Source organism: Rhinatrema bivittatum, chromosome 2 (assembly GCF_901001135.1).
Source record: "Rhinatrema bivittatum chromosome 2, aRhiBiv1.1, whole genome shotgun sequence".
Taxonomy (NCBI): domain Eukaryota; kingdom Metazoa; phylum Chordata; class Amphibia; order Gymnophiona; family Rhinatrematidae; genus Rhinatrema; species Rhinatrema bivittatum.
Genome location: NC_042616.1, coordinates 525,766,556 through 525,785,710, shown reverse-complemented (window position 1 = coordinate 525,785,710; position 19,155 = coordinate 525,766,556). Strand labels below are relative to the sequence as shown.

The window sequence follows — 19,155 nt, the reverse complement described above, 5'->3', positions numbered from 1 at the left end:
TAACACATTGAAATCGTCGGTTCAGTGTGCTGCGGCAGTCAAAAAAGCAAACAGAATGTTGGGAATTATTAGAAAAGGAATGGTGAATAAAACGGAAAATGTCATAATGCCTCTGTATCGCTCCATGGTGAGACCGCACCTTGAATACTGTGTACAATTCTGGTCGCCACATCTCAAAAAAGATATAATTACGATGGAGAAGGTACAGAGAAGGGCTACCAAAATGATAAGGGGAATGGAACAACTTCCCTATGAGGAAAGACTAAAGAGGTTAGGACTTTTCAGCTTGGAGAAGAGACGACTGAGGGGGGATATGATAGAGATGTTTAAAATCATGAGAGGTCTAGAACAGGTAGATGTGAATCGGTTATTTATTCTTTCGGATAGTAGAAAGACTAGGGGGCACCCCATGAAGTTAACATGGGGCACATTTAAAACTAATCGGAGAAAGTTCTTTTTTACTCAACGCACAATTAAACTCTGGAATTTGTTGCCAGAGGATGTGGTTAGTGCAGTTAGTATAGCTGTGTTTAAAAAAGGATTGGATAAGTTCTTGGAGGAGAAGTCCATTACCTGCTATTAAGTTCACCTAGAGAATAGCCACTGCCATTAGCAATGGTAACATGGAATAGACTTAGTTTTTGGGTACTTGCCAGGTTCTTGTGGCCTGGATTGGCCACTGTTGGAAGCAGGATGCTGGGCTTGATGGACCCTTGGTCTGACCCAGTATGGCATTTTCTTATGTTCTTATGGGCTTGAGTCCTTTCACTGACAAATGTCAGTGAAAAGGACCAATGGGCAATAAGTGAAGGAGTGAATAAATTAATATTAAGTGCCCGACACTTTAATATTGATTTATACACTCCTTCTGGTGCCGGTAGTCAGATTCGGAGAATGGATGCTGAATTTATCAGCGTTCATTTTCCTAACTCCTGCCAGCGCTTTTTTTAAACTTTTTTTTTTATTTTTTTTTTTTTTAAAGAATTGTTCCTCCTACTTAATATCCCAACAATATTAAGTAGGAGGCAGAACAGAAGAACAGTTTTTTCTGCTTTTCTATACTAGTTTTAGGAGTGCTCAGCAATTAACGCCTGCTCCGGGCAGGCATTCATTTCTGATCGCTAAAATGCGCATCCTAGACGCACATTTTTTTTGCATAGGGAGTAAATAGCTAATAGCCTCATTCACATGCATTTGTATGTGATGAGAGCTATTAGTTTCACTCTGTGTTGGATGTGTGATGTAGAGGCGCTAATCCCTTTATTGCATAAGGGGATTAGTTAGCTCCTATATAACCCGTATCCAACTGCGGGTTATACAGTGCACTGGGCTAAGCGCACTGTATTGCATCGGCCCCAAAGAGAGAAAAAGAGACATGCTAATAGCAAAATAGAAACATGATGGCAGAAAAAGACCCCCTGGTCTACCTAATCTGCCCATCCACATCAACTACTCAACTTTACAATTCCTATCACTCTCAGAGATATTTTGTGTCTATTCCATGCCTTCTTGAATTCAGATACTGGCCTTGTCTCCACCACCTCCACAGAGAGGTGGTTCCATGCATCCACCAACCTCTCTGTAAAAAAGCATTTCCTTAGATTACTCCTGAGTGTTCTCCTTTTTGCTCTCATCCCATGACCCCTCATTCTAGAGCCTTCTTTCTATTGAGAGAGGCCTGCTTTTGTGCAGGGAAATCTTGGAGGTACTTAAATGTCTCTGACCACTGATCATTTTAGAATCTACCCCTTGGACCAACTCCGGCTGACTTGTATCCTTTTGAAGGTGCAGTCTCCAGAACTGTACGAGTATTCCAAATGAGGTCTCACCAAGGACTTATACGGGGGCAATATCACCTCCCTTTTTCTACTGACCATTCCTCTCACTATCTAGCCAAACATCTTTCTGAGGGCTTGTTGGTTTTTTTTATCGCCTTATCCACCCATTTGGTCACTTTAGGATTATCAGAAACAGTCACCCCTGGATCCCACTCTTTTATGTTTAGAAGAATTTCAGCTCCTATACTATACTGCTTCCTTGAGTTTTTACAGCCCTGCATTATTTAGCATTAAATCTTAGCTGCCAGATTCTATTCCTTGAACTTCGTTAGATCTCTCCTCATGTCTCCTACACCTTCCTGGCCATCTAATCTGTTGCAGGTTTTGGTATCATCTGCAAAAGACAAACCTTTCCCAACCATCCTTCCGTAGTGTTGCTTACAAAAATGTTGAAAAGGACTGGTACAAGGAGTCACTAAAAGGCATATAAATAATTGTGAAGTTATAACAAATCCAATTTCAGAGGAGAAAGTATTTAAGGTACTGTCTCAGCTTTAAGGCAGTGGGATCTCTCTCTCTCTCTCTCTTCCTACAGCCTCCCTCACCTGTGGGCCGCAAGTCTGGATCCTGCCATGCATGTACACCCACATGGTCCTCAGCAGCAGGGCACATGTGCGCCTACATCTGCAGGTGAAGGATTATGGTGCCTCACTCCCGGACACTGATTTCTTAAAAGACAAGTAGCAGGATGGGTGGCCACCTGGGGACCTTCTGTGGCACACCAGTTGGGAAATGCTGCTTTAAGGTGCGCCCGATCAGGACCCGGTGCCATATCTCCTTTTAGTTGTGACAGTACATTAAATGCTTTCTTGTCTGTAAATGGATTTGTTGTCATGTCACAGTTATTTATACCCCTATTTTAATCAAGTAGATTACAAGACCCTAAATAACACGTTTCCATTGGGTGGAGAAGTTCTTCACAAACAAACTCTGAAGAGGTGACCAAAGTAATGGCTTAGGGACTCCAAAATGGACATAACCCACCAGAGAAGGTCTTACCGATGACTCGTGTGGAGGCATTGTCACTTTTTTTTTTTTATTAGTAATATTTCTTCCTTTGCACCCTAGCTTTCTTTATGATCTCACCATTGTCTTGTTGCACCCTGAGACCTTTCACTTTCAACCCATATCACTATCTCAACCCCCCCCCCCACACACACACACACACACATCAAGTACAAGTCAATTGTAGGTCATTGGCAAACAAAGGAAGGAAAAATATTCCAAATAAATTGAAAGGACTTAAACTTTTATAACTGAAAACAAAAAGATGCAAACAGCAGTCCAGCAGAAAGTGTAAGCTACTTAGTCTTTCCACCAAGTGTCATAAGTGTTGGTGGGAGGTCATATGTGTGCTGGTATAAAGAGAACTAGCCCTCAGAGAATAAGGCTGATCTCTGAAAGCTGGAGGGTCAGACCTGAAGGAGCTGAGGCATACAAAGAGGTATATAGAGAAGACTTCCAGGGATAGAGAGAACAGTCCCACCTTCGCTCTGATAGCCCCCTGTGCTACATTAGAGAAGTAAGGTCACCTGGAAAGAAAACATCAGCTTGGTACAGCAGGAAGTGATTCTGTAGCCAGGACCTACCCTCCAGACCAGGGGTAGCCAACTCCAAAACTCAAGAGCCACAAACAGGCCTGGTTTTCAGGATAACCATAATGAATATGCATGATTACAATGGAGATAGTGCATGCAAATCAATCTCATTCAGATGTAATGTGGATAACCTAAAAACCAGGCCTGTTTGTGGCTCTTGAGAACTGAAGTTAGTTACTCCTGACCCAGATGATAAGTTATCCTCTTGCACAGAGAATGTGTCTCCAGGTGTGAGTGCCCAGGTGGGAAGGGCTAGGACTGCTGTTATTATTGGCAACTCAGTCAAGAGAAATGTAGATAGCTAGTTGGCTGGTGGACTTGAAGATTGGTAACTTGCCTCTCTGATGTGAAAGTGGCAGACCTCATGCACCATCTAGATAGCATTTTAGACAGTGCTGGGGCGAGGGGTCAGCTGTTGTAGTACATATAATTACCAACAACATAGGGAGGTACATGAGGGAGGTTCTAGAAGACAAATTTTAATTTTTAGGTAAGAGATTGAAATCCAGAACCTCCAAGTTAGAATTCTCAGAAGCCCTCTCAGTTCTACATGCAGGACCTCAGAGGCAAGCTGAGTTCTGGAGCCTAAATGTGTGGATGAGATGATGATGCAGGGAGAGAATTTTAGATTTGTTAGGAATCAGGAAACATTTTGGGAAAGGAGGAGCCTATTCTAATCTTAACCAGGGTAAAACCAGGCTACTGGCACCAACATGCAAAAAGAAGACAGAGCAGCTTTTAAACTAGGTCATGGGGAAAGCTGGCAGTTGATCAGGAGCACATGGTTTGGAGTGAGGTGTCTTCTAAAGATGCTGTTGAAACAGGAAAGTTAGACTACTCTGATAGATTGTGGTAATGGCTGAAGTAGCTCAGATGGATTTAAATGCAGAGCAGACAAATACAAATAATTCCAAATTAGCTGTATCAATTGCTAATAATAAGCAGGTTGTCAATACAATAACAATTGAGAGGGCGAAACTCAGCCTGAGTTGGGCTCATTTTACAAAGAATACGTCTCCATCAATAAAATTTCTAATCAGACACCTCTTGGCGTCTAATCTACTTTGTTGCCCTCACAGCTTTCTTAGATAGCCTACCCTCCTGCTTTGTTGGTCCATCGCTCCATGGTGAGACCACACCTTGAATACTGTGTGCAGTTCTGGTCACCACATCTCAAAAAAGATTTAGTTGCACTAGAGAAAGTGCAGAGAAGGGCGACCAAAATGATAAGGGGCATAGAATGACTCCCCTATGAGGAAAGGCTAAAGAAGTTAAGGCTGTTCAGTTTGGAGAAGAGACGACTGAGCCGGGAATATGATAGAGGTCTACGAAATCATGAAAGGCCTTGAACAGGTTAATGAAAATCGGTTATTTACTCTCTCCGATAATAGAAGTACTAGGGAGCACTCCATGAAGTTAGCAAGTAGCTCATTTAAAACAAACTGAAGAAAATTATTTTTCACTCAGCGCATAGTTAAGCTCTGGAATTCATTGCCAGAGGATGTGGTTACAGCAGTTAGTGTAACTGGGTTTAAAAAAGGTTTGGATAAGTTCCTAGATGAAAAATCCATAAACTGCTATTAATTAATAAACAATAGTACTTTGAGATCTATTTAATGTTTGGGTACTTGCCAGGTACTTGTGACTTGGATTGGCCACTGCTGGAAACAGGATGCTGGGCTTGATGGATCCTTGGTCTGGCCCAGTATGGCATGTCTTATGTAGGATAGAAGTTCTGAAGGAAACAAACTTCACTCTGGAATGTTTATGGATAGAAATTTCATGTGTAATGGAGAGAAAGAGGGGAGTATAGCAGTGGGAATATACTACTACCTGCCGGACCAGATGAAGAGACAGACTGTAACATGCTAACAGAGATTAGACAGGCTTGTAAAACTGGAACCACAATAATAATGGGAGATGTCAGTTACCCCAATATTGGTTAGGTAAATGCCTAATCAGTACATGCTAGGGAGGTGAAGTTCCTAGATGCCATTAATGACTGATGGAAACTACTTTAGGTCTGGCTCTCAGATGAACGCTGGGCTATGTACGAAGGGTAAAGGTGATGAAGCCACATGTCAATAGTGATCATAATGCAATTAAATTTGACATAAGCACTGGAAGAATAATATGAAATAAAACGAATGCAGTAGCATTACCTTTAAAATGGGAACTACGATAACATGAGGATATTAGAAAAAAACGAAAATGAGCTGTTGCAAGGGTTAAAAGTTTGTATGAGGCATGGAGATTTCCATCTTAAAATTAGTCTGCTGTGTCTTTAAAAGTCACCAGCCACCTCATTAACCATCCTGCATACACAGTTACAGGTTGGAGCATCCGGAGGCCAGAGGACATCTCAGTGAGGCTCTGACAGAAGACACAGGAGTTGGTACCAGCGTTGCTGGCAGTCCTCTGCCACTGACCACAGGGAACGAGAGCCTGGACATTAGCCTTGTTAGGCACCTGCAGTATTGCACCCAGCTTATACAGGTACACTTCGTGTCTTCTAAGGAGTTCACAGGAGGCACTTTAAACAAAAATGAATGTAATTGAAGCTGACCAGAAATGTGACTTGAACTATAGAGCCTTAGATGAATGCAGCAGGTGCTATACACCCTATGTAGAAAAAAATAGTGATAAGCATAAAACTGTTTATTCTGGAATTATTTATCTATCATGAGCATGAATTGTGTCAGAGTTGCCATCTCATCCTGATTAGGAGGGTAGTTGCCCTCTTTTTTTTTTGTTACTCAAAATGCTATAGCATATTCCCCACTCTACCTCCCTGCCAAAAGTCTTATTAAGAAAGATGTATTCTTCTGTTTTCATTTTTCACTCTTCAGACCTCTCACACATGTTTTCCAAATGTATCCTGGCTACCCCACAGCCAGTCAGATTTTCATGATAGCCACAATAAATATGCATGAGACAAATTTGCATACATTGGATACCATGCATCTCATGCATATCCATTGTGGATATCCTCAAAATCCGACTGGCTGTGAGGTCAATAGGACAAGTTTGGGACCCACTACATATTACATAATTCTGGCATCCTCTGGTGATCAAGCAATGTTCCCCTGTGCTCCAGTTTTCCTACTATAGAGTAGACTGTCCAAAATTTTCATGTGAAGGAAGAGAACTGCTAAAGGAGTATCCCTATCCAACACTCTATACAAAAAAATTAGGAACTATACAATCTATTGTTTCCTGTGGAATGTAGCCTGCTTAAAAATGTTTGCTGTAAATAAGGTCAGACCAATTTGGAATCGCATCCTGTTGAGTATGTCCACAGTTAAAAACTAGAGTTAAAATAAGATAAGCATTGCTAGCTTGAATTAAGTTAGAACCTGCCTGGAGTGAGATGCTGGTAGAGTGAACTGCTAAGAGTTGGACTATTGTGAGAGTAAGGCTGCCTGGGGAGACCCTGGGCTATTAAATCTAAATGGCATTGAACCTGTAAGAGGCTAGTTGGATTAAATCCCTGTTAATTAATTCCTAACCTAACCTTTAAAATACACAGTTTAGCATTCCAAGGAACTTAAACTTTGTTGAGCATTGCCCACTCCCTTTGATAACTAGATAAAAAAAGAGATGCAGCCAACAGTCCAGCAAGGTGGGGGCTAGCCAGTCTTTTGCAATTAGTATCACATGGACACTTATCTGCCTGTTGGTGAGAGGGTATAAGTAATCACCCTGTGAAAAGACCTCCTAGCCCTTAGAAAATGAGTACGGTCTCTGGTGACAACAGTTGTAAACCTGGAGTTGCTGAGGCAGACAGAAAGATATATATAGAAGAGATCTTCAGGAACATAGTATAGCCATCACACTATCACTCTGGCAGCACATGTGCTGATTTGGAGGACCCAGGTCACCCGGAAGGAGAGCATCAACTTAGAAAGGTAGGAAGTGATCTTGTAGGTGGGACTTGCCTTCCAGACGATAACTTGTCCTCTCGCATTAAGGATGAGGCATGTGCCTAGGTGGGTAGGGATAGAACTGCCATTGTTTTTGGTAATTCGGTCATTAGGAATGTAGATAATTGGATGAATGGTAGCTCTGACAATCACTTGATAACCTGCATGCCTGATGCAAAAAAGCAGATCGCTCACATCACCTATATAGGATTTTAGAGAATGCTGTGGAAAAGCCAGCTATCGTGGTACCTGTGGCCACCGGGACATAGGAAGGTGCAGGAAGGAGATTCTGGAGGCCAAATTTAGGCTTCTAGGTAGAAGATTTAAATCCAAAACCTCTAGAATAATGTTCTTACACATGGTTCAAGTTGAATGCGACAAGACCCAAGAGGCAGGCACACAATTAAAGTCCTGGGGCCTTTTCTCATTTCTTCCCATTGTTGTTCAGGATCGCCTAAGTTGATTCCAGGATTCTCTATGAAAGGGCGAGAAGGGGGGAGAATAATCTCCAAAGGCCTAGGTGTTTAGTCAAAGTCCATGTTGATAAGAGTAACAGTCATGCGGGAGTCCACTCATAGGTTCCCACATAAATTTACTGAATTGATGGCAGTTTTGAAGCTTCCTCTAAAGGGTGGCAATACTGGTGGGTAATTGGTGCAAAATGACTTCCCAATTGTCCATACCTTAACTCTGGTGTTTTTATGCTCAGCTTTACTCTCCTCTGATGACATTTAGTCCGCTTGGTACTTATCGCGCACTTCTCTCCTCCTTCTCCTTAAATATCTGGGTGACATACATCGTGGATGATCACCGGGGAAGAGGGGGCACTCGCCTCCTTACTTTCCTACTCCTCTGCTCGTCCCAGAAACTGGATAGGATTCAGTTCCTCCTACTTAACCTCTGATGGGTCAATGAATTCCTCTGGATGTGAGACTGCACTGGAAACTCCAACTTTCTCCTCTAACAAAAATAGAAATAGAATAGAGCATTTTGATAGAGAGGATGTGGTAAAAGCTAATTAGGGCCTGATTCACCAAGGCTTTTCTCCCATTCTGTGTCTATGGGAAAACAATGCTTAGTGAATCTGTCTCTATGGTAGCTCAAATGAAGAACAGAGGAATATGAATGATTCCAAATGACTTAAATCAACCGCTAATAATAAATAGGTTGTGGATAAGAATCAAAAGAATACATTTAGACTACGATGCTAAATGAAGATGTAGACATAATAGGCTTCTCAGAGACCTGGTGGAAGAAGGATAGCCAATGGGATACTATGATACCAAGGTACAAAATATATCAAAATGACAGGAGAGAGTAAACTGGTACTGTATGTTAAGGATGGCATAGACCCAAGCAGGATAAAAGTTGTACAGGAAACAGATTGCACTCTGGAATCTCTCTGGATATCCCCTGTGTGGCTCTTTCTTTTGTATGAAATAAAGGACCAATGAGAAGGCCAGTGTGTGAATAAATGCATATTAAATGCCGGTACAGCTCTCTGCCATACCAGCATTTAATACTGAAGCCAGCGGGAGGAGGACAGAACATTTCCTCCTCCCGCTGGCTTAGCTGTACACTGTTGGGGGTTGGGGAGGGAGGGTGGGAGGTTCAGAGGACAGGTGAAATTGGGGAGAGGGTTTGGGGCTGCTTTGCCGGTACATTGAAGCTTGTCGGGGGGAATCGGGAGGCAGCGGGGCCGGCTGTGGTTGCACAGCCATTGTGGGGTTTTTTTTGTTTGTTTTTGTTTTGTTGTGGGTTTTTTTTTTGCAGGGAGGGCAGTTTTCTGGCTAACTTTAGGACTGCTTTTTTGCTGACCAGAGTTAGCCAGAGAACTTTACCTGGATAGCTGTGATATTCAGAGTTAGCCGGGTAAACTGGAGCCAAGGCCCAGATCACCCATATCCTGCCTCTTTTTTTTATCCTATAAGCTATATTACTTCACAGAGAGACAACATACATAATATAATTTATTATTTTTATTTAGAAAACACAAGGTATTCACCTATCTAAACATTTTAAAATCTAAACTTACACATTCAACCACCATTCACACACCAACATAAAAATTCTGTGTTACACAAACAATTCAATTACAATTAACCAATACACAAACAAAGGATCTCCTTGTTTCGCCTTCCAATCAGGCTTCCTCAGGGACTTGGTCTCAAAAAAGCCGGTTGATTTTCTCCCAATATTTCTGTCTTGAGACCTCTTATATTTATATCCTTACTCTCAGAAAATAGAAATCTCCACACAATTTTTATTCTACCTTCAATATAAGTCAGGGTTATTTCCAAACGGACACCTCTTCCACCTCTTTTTTTTATCCGGCATAGTTTTAGCCGTGCAATGACTAACATAGCTAAAACACAACCGGGCAGCTTAGAGGGATTTTTTGTCCGGCTAAGTCTTGAATCTAACCAGACAAGCCCTTTTGAATATTGACCTCGTGGTTTTTCAATTTACCTAATTCATAGCCTGCTATGAGCGAGTGGCATGGATTAAAATAAATGAATAAGTATACATATGCCTTGGTGTTAGTTGAGACACCATGATTTAAAATGCTTTCTGCCTGCCTGCCTGCCTGCCTGCTAGCGTAAGGAATAATAGTACTTTAGCAGAAATGCAAGCAAGACACATATTAAAACTGTGCACCTTGAGGACTATAAGAAAGGAGAGTCATTTTTGTTTACAAAAGGGAATTGGGGAAACAGTGCATCCTCCTTGAATAAATGAGATCAGATGACAGTGCACACAACATGCCTTATCACATGGGTGAGATCATGTGGAGGAATTTAAACTCCACCTGTCCAGGTGTATCTAACCATGAAGACTGGTTGGTTGTTTCTTTTGTTTCATTGAACAAGTCATTTCCAGATTGCTTTGCACTTTTGGGATAGGTATGGAAAGGCTTGTTGCAACCTGTCATGGAAGATTGCTCTCTCTCGAGGGAGCTCTTTATGGATGTGCTGCTGAGGCTTGTTAATGAAGTGATTTTTGTTTCCTTTTGGCAGCAAATCATGTGCTCAGACAAGGCTTCTTTGGTTGTAAGAGGTCTTTTGGATATGCTCGTCAAACAGATTCTGGTTCTGGAGAAACTGGCCCAGATCAGTGCCGAGAACATGGGGAACCTCAGCTCAGTAACAGAAGGTAAACACAATGCAGAGGGCATCTTGCTAGTGGGCTTCCAGGCTCACAATGAGCCACCGACGGTCCCCAAAAGCTGTCCCTCCACCCCATGAACTGGAAATGAAGGCAAGATTGAACTTGATTGCGGCAATTGAGGTCATGCTTCAGAGCTGCAGAATCAGCCATCCAGCAAGGGTTAGGGGAGCAAATTGCCTTCAGGATTAAACAATAAAACAATGTAATGTGATGTCACACTACAAAGAGGTAACAAAGAACACCTGGCAGGAGAGGAAAGCCCTTTATCACCTGCCAGATTGTTGAAGCAATGAATTATACATAATTGGATTGTTTCATGTTTTATGAAAATAATCTAAGTGAACTGAAATAGGAGCATGCAGCCTGTGAAGCCCTTGCTTATTTGACCTGTTATTTTAGTTTTTAATTTAACTGCAGCAGTATATCCTTCATATAGCATCTGCATTCAGTGGAAACTTAGGACCTGAATTTTATAGGGATACATAATGGGAAACAACTGTTTGTAAAGCTGGCCATTTTTGTATGCCCCTTAAATGTGAATGTTCTAGCATTATGTTAGAGGAAAAAAATACCCCTTCTATGTATTTATGTATTAAAAAATATTTCTAGCCTGCTCGTTCCACCGTTCAAGGCAGGGTATGTAAGAACACACATTATTAACTCGAAAAAAACTTACAAAACAAAACACATCTTTCACCAAAACCTGCAAACTAACCCCCTGCTCAAAAATTCCTTATATTAATAGCCTATTCAATAGGTTGATAATAGACCAAGCTCAATTATATGGATATCAAATCAATTCCACAGTGACTCAAAATCTTGTTCAAAGAAAAAGGACTTTTAAGGGAGAGGAAGCAGAGAATATGTTATAGATCTTATACCATCAAAAAAGTCAGAAACTGGCATTAAACACTTTTGAAAAGTAACAACGCCACAGTAAATTGGAGTTCTTAGTTTGAGACTTGTCCAGGTCAAAAGACTGTGCTGATGACATAGGAATTACCCAACTGAACCCCTGAAAAGTTTTTCTTCTAAACGGAATGCTTTTACCATAGGAGTTCCTCTAGGTGAAATCTATCACTGACACCTGGAATTCACTGTACTATCTCCTCTGTGACATCTTTCCCAGCCACACCTTAATGGAAAAGTAGCAGAACTGCTAACCAGCCCCCCCAGACAGAACCCGATAACCATGCGTGCGTATCTGCTGTTTCACCTCAGCCTTCAGCTGATAAACCCCAGCTTCCTCCGGGGAACCTCTAGACTGCAGCGGGCTGCGGCATGCCTTGAGCATAAACAAGACAGGATCTTCTTGACCGCAAGGCAGCATGAAAGTACAGGCTTCTATAAGCAAACCAGGAGGCTGGTTCCCAAGGATAAATGTAAATAAAGCACTCACAATCCAGACAAGCAGTTCAACGGCTTACCTGCGGCACTTGGTGAAATGAGCCCAGCCTCACCTGCTGACTGTTTCCTGGCAGGTGGCCATGTCTGTATGCATAACATGACTGCCATGCTCAGCTTCCCACACAAATTGTAGCTGGTGACTTGTCAGTTAACATAGGATTTGTTGGGGGGGGGGGAGGGGAGGGGGTGTTACCAGTTTTTCTGAACTTAACTCACCAAGCAAATTAATGAGCAAGATGATAAACAAGCCTCAGAAATTGCTCATAAGTCATTACAGACGACGCAGTTTGCAATTTGAAATGCGACTCCATCCTGGAAGGTTGGACGCCAATATTCAAATTTCGCTGAGCTCTTCAGTTTAGGCTCCTAAACTAAATTATGCACCTATTTTTTTCATTCATCAGAGGTTCCTGAGTTGTGGGCTAAAAATAGGGCCCTAAATATAATTTAAGGAACCTAAAACTGAAGCTCCAGCCTTCGTTTCTTGTACCTGTAAGTGCCTACGTTAGGTGCCCAGTGCTAGAAGTCCAGCGCTGAGCACCTAACTTCATTCTGCCAACCTGGCTCAGCCTCTGGCCCAGCCCACTTTTAAGGCACCTAAATGTAGGATCAAAGTCTAGAAAAAAAAATTGGTTCCTAAATTTAGGAACTCGGCGGTGGAGAAACCAACATCCCACAAATAACGGGCAACTTTGACTCTATGAAGTTGAATTTTGGTTTAGTAGGTATTCAGATATCTTCCTAAATTCCCAGTACATAATATTGCTAGGTACCATTTTATGCATTTGTTTCTTTTCTTCCCAAAGCTTGAAATAAACATATACTTTTTGGACCTTATTTGTCAATTGGGGCAGAGTTACTAATATAGGTTACTTATGCCTACACAAAGGCCTCTTGGTCTGCTGCTTCTTTATCAGAACATTGTTCCCCATAGAAAACAGCTGGCATTAAAACATGGACATGCTAGTATACTGAGAGAGTGTGCTCCGAATTTTAGAATCGATTTATATCTCCTCCTTAGAAATGTGATCATGTTTACATAGGATTATGTGCACTTTACTGTTCATTTCCCAGAGGTAGAACCTCAACCAGGGTTTGTGACAATCATTCTTATAAACTGATTTGCTTAGACAGAGAGCGCTATGCAAGTAACAGTCACAAGCTTCAATATGCCAGCTTAGTTCTAGCAAACAAACCTTGTTAAAGCTAATGCTTTCGTTTAATTTCTGGATTTCAGTGGGCCTCCTGTTTGTCATTCATGGCTTTCCCCTGTAATCTACCAGAATGGTAAAATAGAATGAGTATTAAACTACAATGATAAAAGGAAAACTGTTCAGCTGGTGCTATTAGCTAAAAAGAAAAAATATGGGATACAGACAAATATGTTGAACGTGCATGTGTTGGGGGTCAAACATGAGTCATGTGCGTAATGTACAGAGCGAGATAGAAGCCCATATTTGTCTTTGGTAGCCCCCATAGTGGAGAGATTTCCATCATCAGGTAATTGCCTATAGCCAAAATAAGATGTTGAGAGCTGAAGATGTAGGGCATCTAATGAATTCATAGACTATTGCTCTGGGGAGAGAATGGCTTAATAAGATCACTTTTAGAAACAAAAATATTAAAAACACAACTTTTAATGGGGGGGTTTTTTGTCTTTATTTCAACTGCCTGTTCAACTGCAAAAGTTCTATCTCCTCTAAGTCTTTGGAACTGAAAGATCAATTTATATGAGTATTGAAGGGTAAATTTTTGGTAGGGCATCTGGCTACAAAATTATGCAGGTGCTTTTATCCATTTTAAAACAATGGTGTAAGTCAGGAACATTCACAGTATACCTACAACACACATACTCTTTTAGAAACACAGAGTATGCACACAGATTACAAATACATCTCAAAACACCATCTCGTGCCCCCACGCTCCAAATCCATCTTTTTTTTTCTGTGCAGCCAAAAGTATGTGCATTGTGAAAGGCTGTATCTGCTTTCAGGCAATTAAAAATCCATTTACTGGGTAGGCAAGTTAAATAGTTTTAGGCACCTGACTCTTCCAAATTTTACTCCGAATGTTTCAGAAAGCTAACTCAAACAAGAAAACACACATTTTTATTGTTCTGTTTTCATTCTTCCAGCTATTCCAGGATTTCATAAAAAGCAGTCCCTCCTATCCTTCTGGGCAAAATGCTCAGGACCTATGAGTGTGTACCATACCTCTACTGACAAGATGATAAAGCAGCTTGATGCAAGTTTTGGAGAAACAGTAAATGAGGAGTGTCCAGGACTTACAGAGACAGGTACAAAAAAGAAAAATCACCCTGGATCAACCCACCGGGATTAAAAGCAACAGTTTGGGGTGATCTGTAAATGTGAGATACTAAAAACTAATTTAACGGTGAATTTTCTGAACATTTCTCTCAAAGCTGTTTAAAATATCAGAGGCTGTCCATCACATTAGTGTAAACCTAAAAGTACTAACTTGCTTGTATTATAATTTTTGATAAAAAAAAATAAAAGCTAAAAACATTGTGCAGCATTCCTGCATAATTTTAATATTTTTAATTCTGCAAAACACAAATTGAAATAGCCATTCTTAATTTATCACTGTAGCACTGAAAGACATAAGAACATAAGATATGCCATACTGGGCATATCTTATGGGTCCATCAAGCCCAGTATCCTGTTTCCAAGTCACAAGTACCTGGCATACATACATGTTTTTAAAATTAACTTTATTTGCTGTTTGTTAATAAATCATTGACAAGCTCATTTCTATTTTTCCTGTGCAGCATTCAGAACCTTGGTGACCCAAATATTGGACCAAACGGAGCCGGCCCTTTCATCTAGCCTTGCCTCAGAAGTCATTACTGTTTTCCAGTATTACAACTTTTTCACCAGTCAGAATATCAGCGATCTAAGAAACTACTTAGTCCGCCTAGCCAAAGAAGGTAGTACAATTGTCATTTGGTTTGGCAGTAAATGTATTGGGTGTCTCTGCCTGCATGAAGTCCTGTGCACATGCACATCTAAAGGTTGAGAAGAAGCAGTCTGTCATAAGTCTTCAGCTCCCCCACACACACACGGGCAAACCCCTTATGTAGGTTACAGACATCCCAAATAGACATTTGTAGTAGAAAGTGATCAAATGTGAATATTTTACATCACATTTTTGCCCACTGTATCAACCGTAATCAGCACTGGAGCTTCATAATATCCTCTGCTGATGGTAAGAGTAATCTCGAGCATCTCTTAACTTTGTTTTGAATTTCTCCTGTATTAAAGGAGCCCATTCTTACTGTAACAGATCTCACAGAGCTCCATTAATGCAGCAGTTGGGTATCTTTTACTTTATATATGATTTTTGATAGACTAATATCGCTTGAAATGTAGTGGAACTGTACCTGAGGGACATGGCTACTAGGTAGCCAACTTCAATATATAACAGGATATTATTTTATTCTTATTGTTGTTATTTTTATACTCTCTCATGCATTCATTAATGTATAATGTATAAGTCTGCAAACTCAAGGTGTGGCTGGCAGTATGCACATAAAGAGATTGTTCTGCTGCAGACTGTTTTGGGTTCTTGCACAAAATCAGCAGGATCCATCCTGCTCCAGACTTGTAGGTTATTCAGAGATTACAGGAGTCTAATAGTGCTGTGCTCTCTAACCTCAGAATGACCCTGCACTCACAAACTCTTGGTTAGGGGTGAGGGCAGTTGCTGAGGGAAAAAAAGTCTAAGGATACGGAATCCTGTGGTTAGGAAAATGATCTCTGGGGATATGCTTTTATTTAGTTAAGACAGCAAAAAAATGGTATTGCTCAGCATTTCCAGTGATGGCAAATATTAGCTCACACAGAATTAGCAAGTTTTTGACAGTGGCATTCTAGATGTAGAAATCATGCTTCACATTTAACAAGGAGCTGAATGTCATGGAGTCAATGTTCCTTCCAATTTTTGAAAGACTTTGTGTGCAAAAATTTTCTTTTGTGCATCTTTTTATAAGCTGAGTTCAAATTTGTGCGCTGTGAGCCGGTATAATACAAATAATTGGGAGTTCTAGCTTGCACTATGTTTTGCTGTGTGTGCAAGGTTCACAACCTTGTGTGTGCGTGCACATGTGCACAGCGTAGAAGGAACCGTGCTTGGAGCGCCCATGGCTGGCAGCAGAAGCTTTTCTCCTGTGTTCTTAGCTGATAGTACGGTAGTACCACAGAGGGCATAAGGGTGGTAGAATAAGGAAGGCAAAGGGCCACAAACCTAGACCACATCCACAGAAATTTGGAAGCTTTTATCTGCATATTATAAGTCCTCTTGCCTTGCCCAGTTCCTCACCAATATTTCTGATTTTCGGGACAGTTGTAAGCTATGTGCATTGATCCTTTCTATATCTCAAACTTTTCCTGCCTGTTCTGCTTGTCGTTAGCAGATAAAAATAAAATACTGACATGTCTTGTTTTTTTTTTTTTTCTTTCCTTCTTCGCTGCCTTAGCATTGCTGTTTCAGATTCTCCAAACCTCAAGAGATAACAAGCTGCTCCAGAATGTGACAGAGCAAGCAGCCTGCTGTCTGCCTCCCCGGCCAGAGGTCCTTAGGGCTCTGGCTTTGCTTCTGACTGAAAGTGACAGTGAGGACAGCCAGGCTGAGAAACTGCTCTTATCAAATGCGGCAGAAAACAGCTACTTCAGAAAGAAGGTGAATGACCGTCTGAAAAGCGCATACCTTCCAGCATAGGGATTAAAGAAGAAAGTAAGGACGATAGACATCTGAGCCCTGCCCTGCAGTTGCTTCTATGTCAGGAAAAAATGTAAAATCTGGCACTCCATCATAACTGAAAGAAATAAAATACTTGGCCACTCTAAATTCTTCCTTCATGTGCGAATACCACTGCCTGGCCTTCTATAACATTTGGAGGAAAATTGCTTTAGAAGCAAATAATGATTGATGATATTTATTTATTTATTTATATGTATTTATTTTTTAACATTTACCCTTCTCTTCCTCTCCCCAAAAAGCATTCTTGACTATATTGATTCACTACCCTTAAAAACACATGATTCTTATTTATATTATTTCAAGAAAGAAGAACTCTTCCAGTCACCCTCTGCAGACTTCGTGTCTGTATACCAGGAAGAGATTTAGGCTGCTCTTGCCTTTTTGCTTTTCTCTTCAGTCTTGTTCTCATTGTCTGCAGGCTCTGATTTATTATTGCGAGGCGCTGACCCAGTCTGACCCCCTTCTGCAGAAAGCTGCTCGTTTGGCGCTGAAATGCCTCCAGGTAAATGTGATTTGTCAGGCCCATGAAGTCAGTGGTGCCGGGCTGCATTACTTTCCCATCAGATCTCACAGGATGAAACACAAAACAAGATTTTTCTTTAGCAGGGCGGCTCCAGAGTTGAGGCACGTAATGTAAGAATATAAATGTCTGGGGCTGGCCTGGTAGCTCAGGTAGTAAATGCTGTGCACTGCTGCTCCCTAGCTTGATCCCCAGATTGGAGCTTCTGCTTCCCAGGTCGGCTGGGGTTGGGGATGCTGCAGAGGCAGTGATCACTGCTCCAAGGTTGACAGGAAAGGAGTTGTGGTCATTGCTTAAGGTTGACATTGAGTTGCCAGATTCATGGCCCATGTTTGCTGGGTTCTAGAAGAGGTTCTGGTGCAAGGGCCCCTGGTCCAGGACTGACACTGCAGTGACCAGACTGGGAAGGATTTCAAATAGGGGGACTATATCGGGGTGGTTGTGAATGAACGCTCATGGTTCACTGGTTCTGACTGACCTAGAAGTACAAAGAAGCAGGAAGAAACTGCCAGGTCAAAAAAAAGAATATAAATATCTGGCAAATGCACATCTCATTTAGCTTTGTTTTCCTCTTTTAACTTGTTTCATATTTTATATTTGCTTTTTTTTTTAGTTGTTTTCACCCAGTCAGCCTAACTCCATTCATTTCTATGAATGATTGCTCTTTTGGAGCTAGAAGATTTAATGGTACCAAACTGTGTCAGGATACCCTTATGAATATACATGAGATATATTTGCATGCACAGCATGCAAATATATCTCATGCATACTTATTAGGTCTATCCTAACAGCCCAACTGGCTGGGGATGTTCATTGACCCATTTGAGAACTACTGTATTTGTCCAAGAAAAATCTGAAAATCTCATCTCATTGTTATTATGATAGTCATGTGTGCTATCATATAATTGTAGGAAACAAGAATCACAGTTGGTACAATATGGTTTATTATGTATTCAGTACAGAAAATAAAGTCCAAAAGAAATCACAGTCTCAGTACCAAAGTTGTCCATCCACTGGGAATAGAAAACCCCTCCCTGGGCACTTCCCCTGATAACTGCTCCTCTCGATGCAGCTTTCCCAGAATCCAGTAGATTAGAACTGGATTTACTCTCAGTCTAGGCAAAGACAGATGAACCTCTGCTTGATCCCTTTTCTTATAGAGCAGCTCTTGGGACCTCTCCCTGTAAGGTAGTCTTCCTTTTGAGTTCCCCACAAGGCAAAATCCACTCTGCAACCTCTCTTGAAGAAATCCCATCTTGTGACCTTGGGCAAGTCACTTCACCGTTCTTTCCCTTAGCTACAAATTTAGGGCCTCAATTTACTGAGCATTTTTCCCATAGACACAGAATGGGAGAAAAGCCTTAGTACATCAGGTCATTAGACTGAGCCCTTTGGGATAGGGAAATTCCTGAAGTAACTGAAGGTAATCTGCTTTCAAGTGCTGAAAAGTGGAATATAAATCAAATAAATAAGTAAGCAAATAAGTCTGGAAGCAGCATCCCTCTCCTTTTTTAAATCTCTTCGCTGCTTCTTCAATACAGACTCATGGATCTACCCTTGAACCCCAAGACAATGCCTGCCTGGTCCTGAAGGCCTGGGCACCTTCTCAGGCCAGGAAACAGGACTGGTAGTCCTCCCCTCTTGGAGAAACCATCCACCAGCACCGCTCTCTTAAGCAGAGAGTATTTGTACTTGAGGGTCTAACAGGTATCACCCTCAGGTTTTACCACTAACCGGGCATGAAATTAAGATGAAAATAGCTGTCCGTTTCTGGGAAGTTTAGCAATAAAACAAGTTAGAAAATGTTTAAATAATGAATAAACCAACATGATTCATGCTCATCTATCTCAAAATCCACTCAACCAATTTTTTCTGAAATGTGACAGATGGACAGAGATTGAGACTGATTTTCTCTCCCTGCT

At 41.3% G+C, this 19,155-nt stretch overlaps 1 protein-coding gene across 7 annotated transcripts in view; it reads left to right on the top strand.

Moving 5' to 3' along the window:
* The window catches only part of RIPOR2 (RHO family interacting cell polarization regulator 2), a 214,043-nt gene that overhangs the window by 170,817 nt on the left and 24,071 nt on the right, over positions 1 to 19,155 (top strand). For all 7 annotated transcript variants that reach the window (XM_029590784.1, XM_029590787.1, XM_029590785.1 and 4 more), the window contains 6 exons: positions 5,764 to 5,932; positions 10,377 to 10,512; positions 14,069 to 14,230; positions 14,723 to 14,881; positions 16,430 to 16,632; positions 17,132 to 17,215. In XM_029590784.1, the coding sequence (XP_029446644.1) occupies positions 5,764 to 5,932; positions 10,377 to 10,512; positions 14,069 to 14,230; positions 14,723 to 14,881; positions 16,430 to 16,632; positions 17,132 to 17,215 (913 nt within the window). The remainder of the gene's footprint in view (positions 1 to 5,763; positions 5,933 to 10,376; positions 10,513 to 14,068; positions 14,231 to 14,722; positions 14,882 to 16,429; positions 16,633 to 17,131; positions 17,216 to 19,155) is intronic.